Genomic DNA, 15,137 nt, shown 5'->3' with positions numbered 1-15,137 from the left:
GATATCTTTTTGTTGTTCAACAAGGGAACTTTGCTATTCAAATTCGAGTGAAATGGTCAGTCTGTTCTGACATGGTCAGTGTGTTCTGAAAGGTTGATTTAACCTAAATATTATAACTCCAATATCATGAGGATAGGATTAAAATGTTCATCAGAAGACTCACATTCAAAATATGTGAAGTTTATATTTTCTAACACAAGCTGCAAGCTTAATAGATTCGTACAGATAACAGCATTAATCATATGTTCGTATTATCATTTAATGTCATATGTTTCTGCTTTCTGGGCAAGAAGAGGAAATGTGTACTGGAACGCAGCACATACTCACTTTTGTGTTCTGTATTTTGTCTGAATGAGTGCATGAGCCACTATGTCCCAATGTTTCCCTATTATATTTGATGTTATACTTCTAAATATTACGTATTAAATCTGAGCAGGATAGTGCTATTTCTTTAATGATGGTGCAGAGGTTTACTTTAATAAAAGAGGGAATGTAATTTCTCAAATCTTCTTTTCTCTTGGATGTTACAGTGGTTTTGGGGTTTACAAATATTTTATCTTTGTCTTCCCATTTTAGTCATGGATCACAGATATTGACTGGTTGAGCTGAATAAGATTCCAACAGGATTTTTTGAAAATAACTATGATTCCAGGAGCATTTTGATTGTAACTCCACCGATAATGTGGGGAGCTAGATAAGGACAGTTTGCTCTCCTGAGAATATGTTCTCCCGGAATCGCTTCAATGGACAACATGGAGCAGGTGTTGCCCCTAAAGGAGGCACGAAGGCAAAAGTCCATCCACCGAAAAAGAGAGCTCCAAACCCCAGGGTAGCATTAGTCATTCGGGGTAAAATACATCGTCTCTTGCAAGGGTCTGCAGACCACCATGTCCCAGAGTCCCACCTCTATTACGCAGGTATTGAGGAGGAGGAGGAGGCGGAAACAGAGGGGGGCAGAAAGGAGCACAGAAGGATATATCCAAAGGTTAGTTCCAGAGCTGAAGCCTACTCTCCAAAAGTGTCAAATGGTAAAGAACACGGAGTGGCCCCCGGGCCACCATGTGTAGGAGAGGTGGAGCTGAACAGAGAGGGATGTATAAGAATACCCTGCACTTTGCAGCATAAAAGCTCCAGATCCCCATCAAATATGAAACGAATCTCCTTTGAAGGTGGAATTCGGACAGCTCCTGAGCAGATGCAACCACCCCTACACTACAGTGCAATTGGCCCAGACATGAATGGTACTAAATTTGCAGGAGCAGCTGGAAGGGATTTTGCTTCACCCCGTATTCGTCCAAAGAGACCATATTCTACTGGAGACTGCGTGGACTACAATTTCAACAGAGCTCTCCCAAGTACTTTGCTAGAAGAGGACGAAGACAAAGAGGAGGAGTCAAGTGCCATCATTGAGCACATTCTAAAAGAGCTGAGGGGGATCAACAAGATCCAGGAGGAAATCTCTGACCTCAGGGATTACCTGACTTCTGTTCGGGGGTCAGTTGAGGAAGTATCATCCTGTGTAGATGCTGTATTGTTGGAGATTGAGGGCATTCGTTCTAGCAACAAGGCTGGTTCAGGGATACATGCAGGCACCTGGTCAGGGGTAGGTTGCAAAGATGGACCATCCCCTCGCAGAAGGCCCGCTAGTGCTTATGGTAGTTTAGGGAGTGCAGTGCCAAAGTCTGATTTAAATCTTTTCCCCCAAGGCTGCAATGAGCGCCATAGCATTCATGGAGAATTACTACTACCAAGGTCAGAAGAGTCTGCTGTTTCCCCGAATGCTGAATCAGTGGATCATCAGGAACTGGAGGAACCAGAGGATACCTCAGACCATAGTTCTGATATCCCAGTAGGTGCTATAGCAAGGAAACTCAGCTTTGGCTATCTTGAAAGGCAGGATGGCCAAGACTGTCCAAGCACCAGCTCCTTGTCTTCTGGTCATAGTTCCAAGTCTGAGTCAGACCTAGAGAGACCAATATCTAGTCATGAAAGAAAACAGCGTAGAGCTGATGACAGGGAGGAACACTGGACTGACATTGGACCAACACACAGTGCCACTCGGGAATCTGTTTGGCATAGGGAAACTGCCTACCTCAGGGACAGACATCAGGAGGAGCATGAAGGTGAGAGCCCCTCTTGCTGTGAAGGAGCTGGTAACTGGAATCACTACAGTGGAGCAGGTGGATACAGAACACTGGGGCAGTGCTCCACAGGAAGCTCAGATCGTCTCTCTGTTCGCTCCAGTAAACATTACAACTCACCTGCCAGCACTTCCAGCAGGGAGGACTGGCAGTCACGGAAGAGAAGGTCTAAAAGCCAGTCTGGGATTCATGTTTCAACAGATACCAACCTTGAAGTCCCCACTTTGGGATATGAGTGTGCTGCTGACTTTTCATACCCTCAAAGTTCTGGTTACCATTCAGTTGATGGGCATGATGGAGAAGCAGGGGGATTTGACTATCAGCAATCAAATAACCTGACCTACACAACAGACAGTCAAGCTGATAGTTATCAGGAAACGTATTTAACTTGTGAAGAGTCTTCAGCAGAGACATGGACCGAAACATACTTATGTACCACTGTAGCTGATGTGCATAGGCCATTCATCCAAGAGCCTGAAGCCACTAACCAAAGCTTAGAAAACCGGCTCCCTCCCTCTGGCAGTGCAGACATCCAAGCTGGTGGTTTCAATGTCAAGCGTATAGGCCGAGCTGTACTTGATTTTAGCTCTGCCTTACGGGGTGCATTGCGGAAACTTGAAGTACCTGCAACTCAGAATCCTGGAGAGGAAACAGACTTTGAAATATCAATGCCTTCTGACCTGCCCACAGCTGAGTTGCCTTCAAAACCTTTAAGCTATGAGGCACAATTCCAGCAAATGTCTGACGAAACCTTAAAAGATCATGTGGTTGATAGTGGTAAAGCTGTTGGGGAATTGAGCAAAAACAATACTCTAGACAAATCAAATACTTTCTCTGTGGAGCCTTTGCTTGAAGAAGCCATCAACAGCCTTACACTGGAGTATACAGACACCTCCACAAATCCTCCTTGTTCAGACAAGATCCCCTCATGCCTAGAAGAGTTGCCAGTCTGCCCTGACCCAATTTCCAGTAGCACTGCAACATTGCCTCCACCTGATGGCCTTACAGAACAACCTGCAGAAGGCCTTGTAGAAGGTTCTACAGATCTGAGTGGTAAAGCCCAGCTTTCGCAATGCACCACTGCGGAATCACTCTCAGTCTCCCTCTTGGCTGATGAACCTCCAGCACTGGAGGAACAGGGAGGAAATGAGGAGCCACTGCCACTGCAGCCAGCCACAGACATTGCTGTGGCCCCAGAGGGCAAAGCAGAAGGAGATGCAGTCGAGCCACCTTTAGAGATAAGCCAAATGGATGAACGCAGGCTAAAGTGCCTGAGAAGCTTCCAGCAGATTTTGCGGGAGAAGCGAGAGACCAGACGCAGCCTTGCCAGTATGACCATGTCCACCTTCTCTCAGGATGACGTTGAACCAGGTAGTCATAACTGGATTTTAAGTTGAAATCATCTTTTGTTTCATGATGTACATTTTGTCTTTTGTATTTCGTAAATAAGTCATTTCACTTTGAGCCACTAATGAAAAGACAGATACATTTACAGTACATCATTCTTTATTTTTGAGTGATTTATTCCCACTGTTCATGCTAAAACAGCCCTCAGGGTAAACGCACTGGCATTATTTTGTATTTTGAATTTATTCAAATGGCTAAAAATTACTCATTTTGTGATTTTATGTGGGAATAATATAATAATATATGTTGTAAAATCATCAGCTTCTTTTCCACGTCACCTTCTCACCATCAAAGCCACGCACTGCTGGTATTCTCTTTGAGTAAGTTCACAGTGGTTGTGAATACTACCCATACAAAAAGTACATTGAGTGAGTATTTACTGTACCAAATGGTCTCTGCTGATACAATAATTTTCTACCCCCTTGAGAGTAATGTATCATCTGCCACTCATGAGTCCCTTACTCTACTCTGAGGCCCCAGCAGTAGCCATTTGCTGAATTAGAAAATATTAATTATCTCCTTGGAAAGCGAGCCTGACATTAAAGAGGAAGAAGAAGGGAAATATTAAGAGTCATTTTCATGATAAATTATACATGTTAATGAAACATTTATGACCTCAGACCCCATCTATCTGAAAACCTAGAGGCAGCACTGCTTTTACCATTACACAAGCATTTATAACAAAATGAATAATCCAGGGTGTGTCTTGTTATTTCACGTGATGAGTCAAACTAGACCATGACTGTTTTTCTTTTCTCTTTTTCTTTCTGTCTCTTATGCTGTTTTACAGATGGAAGTCAAGATGGAGATCAGGTTTCCTCTTTTGTGGTTTCTGTCCTGATAACATTATAAACATGACATCTTAGAAGAAGTTTTCCTTTCTGCGCAATTTTCTTTATACTCATTTTTATATTTCTTCCTGTCACTTCTTGGAAAATGCACACTTAATAATGAAAATACAACATTCCAATTTAAAGCTAATGAAATAGCTTTATGTTTATGAGATGTCAGCCTCAATGCATCTGTGCCCTATTAAGAGCTTTTGTTGTTTCAGTCATAAATATAAAAATCCCATACAGGAATAGGTCAGTATTGATTAGGACGCAGTATTGATAAAAAATAGTATTGATGTCACGCCCTGTTTGTATGTTGTGTTACTGTCACTGTGTTATCTTCTGCACAAGCTGTCAGACAAAAAATACGCTGTTAGGAAGCACAGGTCAATATCTGGTGTGTGTTTACTGGGAGTATGTGTGGTTTGGGAGGTGTTTACTTTACGAGGTGAAACCAGATTTATGATGCTCATATAATGTATGAGGACAATGTAATTGATTGAAATGCAATGCTGGAACTCAACCAACCCAGTTCAGTCCCACTGTTTCCCTCCTGTTTTTTCTTCTCACTTGTTTTTCCTTTCTCTCATGCTTATGTGTGTGCATGCTCCAGTGTCATGAAACCAATAAAAGCTGTCAGCCTTCAAATGGCTAAACGTCTGACCTATGACATTCTATTTCAGAGCCGAGATCAAGATGGTGACCCCAGCAAGCACCCGTGGGCCAAGCCAGGGTCAGTAAACACTTTTTGGCGCCTACGTGTCAAAGGGAGAATGTGATTATCTGATGGCGTGTTTGCACCTGGATTTTATTTATTTAAGTATTGATCAATGGATTTTGTTATTTGTTTGTGTGTGTTTGTCCATGTACAGGGGAAACGCTCCATTTGGCATTGACAGCATGCCAGACCTCCGCAAGAGGAGGCCCATTCCCCTTGTTAGTGAACTGGTGGGTAGGCGTCACTCAGAATCAACCTCCTCACATTTTAATTTTGACCTTCACTGAACCAAACGTGGACAGATTCAGGATTTTTTTTTTTTTGTCTATCGCCTAAATACAAACAACAAATTGTATTTTCAGGATCATTTTAGGATTCCATTTCAAAGTTTTAGCTGATATATCAACAGTATATTGAACTAGGATGCTGGTGTAATGTGACGCTGGCATACAGAGGGAATAACGTGAAATAAAGTCTCCAACCCTTGAGATCTGTCTAATTTGATTTGGACTAATTCCTAAACATGAATAACTCTTCTGTTCATGCTGCACCTGTCAGATTCACAATGTCAATGCTCCACTGCCTCAGTGTATAATCATATATATACATAATCATCATATATTTATAATCTGGTTACCGGGTTTATTGAAATTATTATCAGAATGCAGACACCTGAAACACACTTCGTTTCTCACCAAAATTGGAACTGATTAAATATTGCAGGTAACACTGACACTCCGAGCGGGTTGGACTAAGTGATGTTTTTCTCATTTTCTCTGATTGTACCATAACAGAGAAAATCAAACTGAAACCCACTTAAATTTCAACTCAAACCCAAAGAGCCTCATTATTCACCTCTCCTTAAGTGTTCCCCATTGAGCTGGAAATTTGTACATCATCACATTTAGCTGTCTGTCATAAACAATGACACAATGCAACAACGATCTTAGCTCTTATATTTTTGTAACAAAAATGTGTATATCGTTGATCCTCTGATCCTCTGAGACGGTGATCTGTTTGTTTGTCTGGTAACCATTTCTTTCTTCCTCTTCTCTTTTGTTGCACATGTTGTCTCCCTCTCTCCACCATCCCTCAGGCTATGGTGAGTAAAACCAAAGTGAGATTTCAGCTGCTGTGTTTCACACGTGGGCTTTTTTCAAAGCGAAGCATTTTGATCCACTCAGAGGGAGCTTTCCGTATGCAGAAATTTGCTTCAAGCACGCACGCATACACTGCATACAATCACATGCTCAAACAAAATGTCTGTCATTGTTCACCTGTATTTCAAACTGCTCTGAAAAATCAATTCCTTCTTGTGGATGCTTTCAGCTTTCCTTTGGCTGCCTGATGCTTAGAGAGCGAGAGGCTTTTTCTGTGATTGATGTTTTAGCTACAAGTCCTTTAATTAACAGACTTGTCTTGCAGTGATTCAGCAACTCAACAGCTCCATTTTTTAAATTACACACCTGCCTCTCTAAACAAACAAACGCTGATCAATGTTTTGCTAAAGTGTGTCTTTCTCCCCTTAGTCTCACATTTACTTTGAAGTACTTCAGGGAGGCTGAGATATACATCCACTGGCTAAGCCCTGTCATCTGCGTGGTTAGAGCTATGAACGTTCAGTCACGGAGATCTAAGAGACTTGACTCATCTGATTAGAGAAACTTGTCTCCTTCGATTTGAAGTGGATCCTCCAGAGTTAAGGTCACACTTTCAACAGCAGGAGTCTGGGTATAAAAGCACCACTGAGATTGAAGCGATATAAAAGCTCTTACATAGTCTAGTCTGAGTTTGTTAGAGCTATAATATATAACCATTCCACATTAAAATATCTTATAATGACTAAGCCTATTTTTTTGAGTTGTGTACTTACATTATCCCAAAGGTTTCCAGCAATTCTCGAAGCTAGAGAAATACTTAATTTCATTTCATTGCCTGTCAATGATGTCATATCCCCTGTGTGCATGCGTTGGCGTTGTGGTTGCCTTTAATCCCCTGGTCCGTTGGTTATAAAACCTTGTGAACGTCTGGTTCATAAGTCATCAAAGAAACAACCAAAACAAAGGTTAGCCTTCTCAGCTCCCTGCCCTTCCCTGAAAAAAATAAATGAAAATGGTAGAGGTGTAAAATTTACAAAGATAAAGGTGTTTTGTGATTTTGCAATCATAATTGTAAGGATCAAAAATCATCACATAATTTGAAATAAATATGCATGTAGACAGTAAAATATCACAAAAAATATTTGGTTTTGATTAAAGTTTTTTTTTTTTGCTTCCTTTTTCCAACTTGTTGTTACACAATAGGCTGGTCAGCACTTCTGTGGCCAGCATATGAATTTTTAACAATGATTACGCTTTCCCCCTGCTTCTGCAAATGCACATTCAAGCCTTCTTGGCATCTCCCATGATTGACGCTGCCCTGCTGCCATACAAACATACAAAATTCAAAACCTAATGGAGCATGGCACACAGCCCACACAGCATACACCACTGATCGTTTTCCAGCATTGATTGTGGATAATGCTGCAGAAAAACAGCACATTTTCAGGCCCCAGTTGGGCACCTTGACTTCTTCTTTTGTCAGGTGACAGCATGTCTTCTTCTGTGGTCTTGTATCTGTCAAAACAAGATGACAAGAAGCTCAGTGTTGAATCACTTAAACATCCAGAGCTCTAAAAGTCTATGCATGATAAAAAATACTATTAAAAAAACATCCTGGTGAGCCATTGCCGGAAAGCTGAAGCACTTTAAATTTTCTAAATATGTTCTTTATTAATATGTTGATGTTAGGTTTACTTCAGTCAAAAGGCTGTGCTGATCTGAGGGAGATCTCAAGCAGCAACAAGGATTCTGCTGAGAGAGTGACTCTAACTTTAGCCTTAAATTACAGGTTAGCTAAATGATGTTAGCTAGCCCTTTCATTTGCAGTGATGGCTTCATTGCCAATACACCTGGTACACCTGGTTACTAAACTGTAACTTAGGGCAAAAGCTGGAAACTAGAAAATGAATGCTGTAATTTGTCTGCAAGTATTCACAGGTGTAGAATCTGGCAGGTTCACCCTCAATGAATGAGCCTGTCCTGGCCTCAACGGCCCCGATCAATACCAGACTGTTCAATAAATCATATATCCTGAATGATTTTAGCTTATCCTGTTAGCTGGACCTCTTGTTTGTGACAGAAACCTGGCTTCATAATGGACAAAGTTACAGTAATCACTGCGTAATTCACACTTCATGACCAGGGTGTTACATAAGGATGACAACTGCATTTGAACTTCAGTATTTTGTTTGTGCTGGAGATGAAGAGAGGCTATCATATATATATATATATATATATATATATATATATATATATATATATATATATATATGATATTTTTTTTTAAAAACAATAATTAGCTGTTTTATGGGTCTTTATATGCTGGACTGTCAGCAGTGATTCCAGGAAGTTACTGGTCTCAGGCACATAACCACTGGTAAAATGGCAAATTTGCATCTTTACACTTAAGTTTTTGTATGGATTAAACAAACAATGTACAAGTGGTAATAATTATGTTTTAGAGTTGTTGCTTGGTGGATTTTGTTACTTTTAGACACAGCCAGGCTTCCGATTTCTCCGTTTTCTTTCTTTGTCTTTTGAGAAGGGGATTTTATAAGTTTATAACATCTCTCATTTGATTTAGTTAGGCTCAATTTAATAATGAGTGTTAAAGTGCCCAGATCTGGAGTGGGACCAAAAATGTGATCGAAACGTCCTTTATTAGAATATATTCAGAGAAGAGCCTCACAAATGTGATTCAGGCATGTATGAATGTGTCACGTGTTTACAATGAAAGTGTGTGTTTACAGAGAAAAGAAGAACAAATTGTGTTGTTTGTGCAAGTTCAAGTTTTCCACAACCTTAAAGTTGAAACAGCCCAGCATCCCACAGAGGATTAGATTTACTGATTTTTTATTGTTTTCTCTCTCTTTTCTCTCTTTTACTGTGTTTTTCTTTCTCTGCCTTCCAGTCTATGATACAGTCCAGGAAAGCTGGACTCGCCCACACACTGGCCACAAGGACCTCCCTGAAAGACGAAGAGCTTGTGAGTGGCCATACACACACACACACACACACACACACACACACACACATACACATGTGTGAACTGTTATCTGCAGGAGGACTTTCTGTCACTTCTATACCAGCTAATGAGAATCCTAAACTAAACTTACATTTACAGACAAGCACACTTTCCCACACTTTCCCATACTGTGCTCTCCTGTCATTATTCTGTAGCCGTATTGTTAATATATTTGTTCGAGATCCAATATAGGCTCTGAATTTTGCTGAGTCAACTTCAGGCAGCTTCAGGTTATAATAAAGCCAGTAGCAGCAAGGCTTCCCTGAATCTTTTGTGCCTTTCCTATTCTTCTGTGTCAAGTCACAGTTGTGATTACATCACGCTGGGAGGTGAAAAGAGCAACTGCCAATTTAAAAGATTAAAATTTGCACTGTATAATTACACTAAAAGAGAATCCAGAGCATAATAAAACATTAAAATATTAAGTGACTCTTATTTTGAAAAATTTGCCAGCTTACCAGAGTGCTGTCTTTGTCATTTACCTGTAAGTTTTCCACATTATCAGATACACAGGTGCATTATCACCTGAGAGAGAGGTCAGAAAAACAACAACAGGTCAGCACAGTGTTAAAAGCTGTTGTGCATTGTACATTTGTCGGCTACATTGTAGTGAAGGTGTTCCTAATATTCACACTGTTGTAAACACCTTTAATATTTCAGTTGACATTTTGCTTACTCCATGTTATGTTGCTATTTGTAACAAGACATTTGTCTTTGTCGCTATTAGTCCATGATGATATTTTCATACACAAACATGTGTACAGAAATACAGTATAAGAACTACCGTATGTTTATTAGTTACTTAACCTAAATTTACAGATGGCTGTTGCACGTTCAGAATACAGGAATATATTAAGATGCATTGTATATTGTATAGGTTCAGTGCTGGTTGGTTTTTTATTCAACTATATTGACAGATGAAAGTGGCATATGGAGGGAAATGTGCAACATTTTGTGCTGGCTCATAAACACAGATATTCTCAAGTCGACAACCTGTGAAAAACCATAAAAAACTTGTGTAAAATTGATGCCAAAATGTTTTTTTAGCCATCCATTCACAGTGTTTTAGTCATAATAACACTTGCAGTAACACTGGTAGAAGCCTTAGTGGAAAATCCTGTTATTTATAAAGGATGTTTTTAAATGTGACAGGATGCTTTGCAGTGACGAGGAAGTAAATCAGGGGTAATAAAATCAGGTAAAAGCACTGGACAGAAAAATTGAGTCAAAAGACACAAATGATTGAAACAACAAAGGTTGGATCAATAAAACTTAAAGCAGTTGGAATGAGACTGAATGAAAGTAGAGCCAGAGATGACAGAGAGAGTAAGTAAGAGTAAGAGCAATGAAACCCTCAAAAGAAGAAAAAAACATGTTTCCTATGTAAAACAATGCTTTATACTATTCTTACCAGTATACCAGCATTAATACTATAATAATAATAAGAAGAAGAATAATAATAAGAGTGATGATAATGACTCACATGCCCTCTATTCAAATTCTGTCTTTACCAAATGAACTGGGCTTCTAGTCAAGGTGTCCTCTCATCGTGTGGAGATATGTTCACCTCCTCCCACGCTCCTCCCACACTGGACAACAGGAGAATTTACTTCATCAGAGGAGAAGCCAAGAATTACTCAGAAATATACCCCATCACACATAATCACATTTCTCTTTCATTTTATTGGATGGCACCTGAAATTATCCCTCAATGATTTTTTTCCAGTAGACCATTACAGACCTTTCTTTCTTGGGTGTCACACCTAATCAGAACGTTTAAGAGAGAAAGTTAGTGAAGCGTATACAGATAGTAATTCATTCCTTTTCTATTGCTGTTTTATCATCTTTGTGCATTTTGCTCTACTCATCTCACACTTCACCTCTCCTTCCTTTTATACCACCAACCTTTTCTCTGAGCTTGGTTGTATTTGTGGTATTCACCTTGTTGTCCTTGTTGTTTTCTCGTAAACTCTGTTCACACACACCTTTTTTACACTTCATCCCACTCTTTTCTTTGTCGCTGTCAATTTTGTTTTCTCTTCTTTCTCTTTGTCTCTCCTTGAATAACTTCTTTTCTTTTATCCTTTACCTCTCTCCCACCCCTCCTCCATCCATCCTTCTATCTCTCTTTGCTCCAACAGAAAAACCATGTGTACAAAAAGACTCTGCAGGCTCTTATCTACCCCATCTCCTGCACCACGCCCCACAACTTTGAGGTCTGGACGGCCACCACGCCCACCTACTGCTATGAGTGTGAAGGTTTGCTGTGGGGCATTGCCCGGCAGGGCATGCGCTGTGCCGAGTGTGGGGTCAAAGTGCACGAGAAATGTCAAGAGTTGCTGAACGCTGACTGTCTGCAGAGTGAGTAGTGTTACTGAACTACCTGAAAACCAAATCCTATTAAGAGACATGGCCAGAAAATGTTTTAATAGATTTCCCCAAAAATTATTGTTTTCTTCTTTTTTTTTTTTTAATTATTATTGTTTCTAATCGATTATTTCTTAAGGTAGTTGAAAGAGTAAATGACTTAAAGTCTAATGCACAACTGACTCACAATTGTCAAAGAGATCCATTAACACATTAATCACACTGCTCCATCAACTGCAGCACATACATTTTTATGTGCAGGAAACTCTCATGTTGGTGTCTGGCCAGAAATTTCCCCAGGGGAAAGTATTTGGCAAAAGAAATATTGAAAATCATTTCAGGTTTTTCCCCCGCAAAAAAAGCTTTAAAATATTGAATAAGTGAGGAAAGAGAAGGGTTGCATCAAAATACCTGAACCACCAAAATCTCACTCAGAAACTTAAAAGGAAAAATGTGACAAATGCCTGTGATTCCATGTGATTTAAATAAGGGTGTCCTTCTTTATTTTCTAGCTCTGTTAATGTTTAACTTTGGGAACTCATTATCCACCTTCCTCTTCTGTTTCCTCTCACCTTGTCATCTTCAGGAGCAGCAGAGAAGAGCTCCAAGACAGGGGCGGAAGACCGGACGCAGCACATCATCATGGCAATGAAGGACAGGATGAAGATCCGCGAGAGGAACAAGCCAGAGATCTTTGAGGAGATCCGGAGGTTGTTCAACATCTCCAAGATGATCCACGCCCAGCACATGAAGAGCATCAAGCAGAACGTCCTGGACGGCTCCTCCAAGTGGTCAGCCAAGATCACCATCAACAGTACGTCCAGTGAACTTTGAAATGGAAAATTGTGATGATGTGTGATGATCCTGAATAGAAATTCAGTTAGTTTTAAAGTGGAGTAAACATGATGTAGATGACAGAAACCTTGGCAAGAACGCACTTCAGGGGTCTTTACACTCTCCTACACTGAGTCACACAGTCTCTTTTAATCTCTTCAGTATCTTCAGTAACAACCATTACATGAGTTCTTAACTTTTTCTCTCTGTACTCTTCTGGCTATTGAAATGAGTCACTTTTCAGAAGTAAAACCATGGCATTAAAAATGTGTTAAATAAATGTATGAACAGACAAAGAACACTTCACAGTAGGGTTAGTATATGTCTCCCCTTTCCTGTGGCTGTGGCAGCTGTGGCTGAGGAGGTAGAGCGGGTCGTGGTTCGATCCCCAGCTCCTCCTGTCCGCATGTCAAAGTCAAGACACCTGGGCAAAGCACTGAACCCCAAAATGCTTCTGATGGCTGTTCCATCAGTGTATGAGTGTGTGTGAATGGCAGAAGCGCTCCATGTGTAGATGTAAGCGCTGTATGACAGTGTGAGTGAATGGGTGAATGTTGCTCACACTGTAAAGCACTTTGAGTGGTCAGTAAGACTAGAAAAGCACTTTTTAAACAGTCCATCTACCATTTCACTTATTTTCCCTGCTCTGTGTTTTTCCTATCCATCTCTCTCTCTAGTCTCTCTCTATTATTACTAATGCACCTACTCGACCCACCTGTGAACAGTGTTCATGAGGCCTGTGGCAGCAGGATGCCGTGTTAATACAGTGCCACAGGGATGATGTGTTTTTGTTGGATAACCTTGATGTTAGCTTCACCCTGGTTCCCTCCACAAAAAGCCAGCAGGATTTTTGCATTGGCAAAAAACCCACAGACTTCAGGACGAGGGAAACGGAAGTGCTAAAATGCTAACTGATTTCTGGATTTTAGGACTCATTCCTGCGGCACTCTATAACACTCATCTCTGTGTGACATCAGTCTGCAGAGTAAACTCAGAGTTATGTTTTTTTTTTTTTTTTTTGTTCTCACCATTGGCTTCAGTATAAAGTTGTGTGATTAACAAGTTAAAGGCATCAGGTCCTGTGGTTTGGTAGATTCTTAGAAATTGTTTTCTGATAAATGCTCAAAGACTGTTTTCCAAAAGAATGTATGAGAATGTAGAAAGTCAGAAACAGCTAATTGAAATCCCACAATGTTGGATGGTAAAAGTTGTTGCTGTGCCCTCAGGAAACCAGGTGTGAAAACAGCAGCTGTGTGAATGTGAAGCAGAGCTGTGTGTCAGGTTTCCCCAGATCAGGTTTCCTCTTTTATCTGAACTGTGGAGAAACTTTTATTTAACTGTTTAACTGAAAGCTTCACTGATTGGAACAGGCGAGCCTCCCCACCCCCCTTTGCCACTGTTACCTAAGCAACTAGACAAATAACCCCATATAGTGGCAGCAGTGTTGCCATGGCAGCCATCACACCTTGTCTTCCCAATCACTAGTGATGAGCTCCATTAAAGATAAGATACGGGGACAGGCAAGTGCTTTGTTGAAATTCATTCATGCTGAGGGACTAAATTTTTGTTAGTCAAGGTCAATATTTAATATGGACTCAAAAGATTTCCATAAATGTGTCAGTGTTGAATTGTCTCGAATAGTCGTTGTAGCTGAAGGAATCAAACATTTTTATTGTGAAAGTTTTGTAAATAACATTTGTGAAGTTCTCTCTTTAGTCAACATCGTCCTTCAAACATAGTAGAAAAATTACAAGTGTTCTTTCATAGGAAGTAAAAACATTTTTACTTTTTCATCATCAGTTTTTTCAGTCATGTCCCTCATCTGAAAAACAATCAGACATGACTTTTAACTCAAACCCAGTTTTGGATGTAAGCCAAGCTGTGATTGAACTTGATGGTGGACTGACAGGAGCGATCTGAAGGAAGCTTTTTGAAAAATCTGTCGATTTCATGAGGGAATATCTCGAGTAATTGATATTCAAAATTCTATTTAGCACAGATGAGATGCATCAGTCACAGACGCTGAATGGCGTGATGTTGAGTTTTAAGTACAGAGGTAATAGTGCCTGTTACTGTTTCCAGGTTACAAAAAATATAAAGTTCTTTGCATTAAAAAAAAAGCTTTCACTTGTATGTATGAGCTCAAAAATTCTGTTTTAAACTAGTGATATATCTGACCAGTGTTTTTTTTTTTTTTGTTTGTTTGTTTGTCTTTTTTTTTAGATAGTTTTTGCCTTTATTATTTGATGGGACAATAGAGAGTGACAGGAAGGGGGCAGAGAGAGGGGGAATGACATGCAGGAAAGAGTCACACCGGTTGTGGTACGTGCCCTAACCACCCGGCTATCTGGGCGACAGGGCCGATGCTGACCTGACTGGATATTGGCTATAACTGATCCACATGAGATAGTTTATTTGTTAGTGTCATCATAAAATTTAGTGTTGTATTTTAGTGGGCTGCAGACTGAGATCTGTTGTTGACCTCCTGTTACCACAACCCAAAGTGTAAAAACAACAGTGGACCCTTTTGTGGGTAATTATGTGCCAGACTATTGCATCATCATCCTCATCAAGCTTTATTTTCTTGTGGATACATTGAGATGCATTTTCAGTGACGCAGAAATTACCTAAGCGAAGATGTTAATCAGTGATATTTAGAGTTGCTTGGAGACAACTTTTGTTATCTTTGGACAGAGCCAAGCTAGCGACCCC

The 15,137-nt window shown here is 40.2% G+C and overlaps 2 protein-coding genes across 2 annotated transcripts in view; both read left to right on the top strand.

The window, feature by feature from the left end:
* Positions 1–15,137, top strand: part of LOC139624654 (protein unc-13 homolog B-like) — a 168,170-nt gene that overhangs the window by 97,833 nt on the left and 55,200 nt on the right. Inside the window, exons 11-15 of the mRNA XM_071483945.1 lie at positions 5,065–5,114; positions 5,254–5,329; positions 9,111–9,185; positions 11,366–11,585; positions 12,178–12,405. Coding sequence (XP_071340046.1) covers positions 5,065–5,114; positions 5,254–5,329; positions 9,111–9,185; positions 11,366–11,585; positions 12,178–12,405 — 649 coding nt within the window. The remainder of the gene's footprint in view (positions 1–5,064; positions 5,115–5,253; positions 5,330–9,110; positions 9,186–11,365; positions 11,586–12,177; positions 12,406–15,137) is intronic.
* LOC139624653 (uncharacterized) lies at positions 2,229–5,039 on the top strand. Its single transcript, XM_071483944.1, has 2 exons — positions 2,229–3,512; positions 4,339–5,039. The coding sequence occupies exons 1-2, from the start codon at positions 2,810–2,812 to the stop codon at positions 4,398–4,400; spliced, it is 765 nt and encodes a 254-aa protein (XP_071340045.1). The 5' UTR covers positions 2,229–2,809; the 3' UTR covers positions 4,401–5,039.

Source organism: Trachinotus anak, unplaced genomic scaffold (genome assembly GCF_046630095.1).
Source record: "Trachinotus anak isolate AG129_WGS33_773 ecotype Australia unplaced genomic scaffold, CSIRO_AGI_Tana_v1 ptg000008l, whole genome shotgun sequence".
Lineage (NCBI taxonomy): Eukaryota > Metazoa > Chordata > Actinopteri > Carangiformes > Carangidae > Trachinotus > Trachinotus anak.
Note: the sequence above shows the minus strand (reverse complement) of the source record. Positions and strands in the feature narration are given on the sequence as shown.

What these genes read in the sequence shown, in the direction of transcription:
- LOC139624653 (XM_071483944.1), top strand. Translation starts at nt 2,810, where the DNA reads ATGCCTTCTGACCTGCCCACAGCTGAGTTGCCTTCAAAACCTTTAAGC. An exon ending in TCAGGATGACGTTGAACCAG is followed by an intron (nt 3,513 to 4,338) that starts GTAGTCATAACT and finishes GCTGTTTTACAG; the next exon opens with ATGGAAGTCAAGATGGAGAT.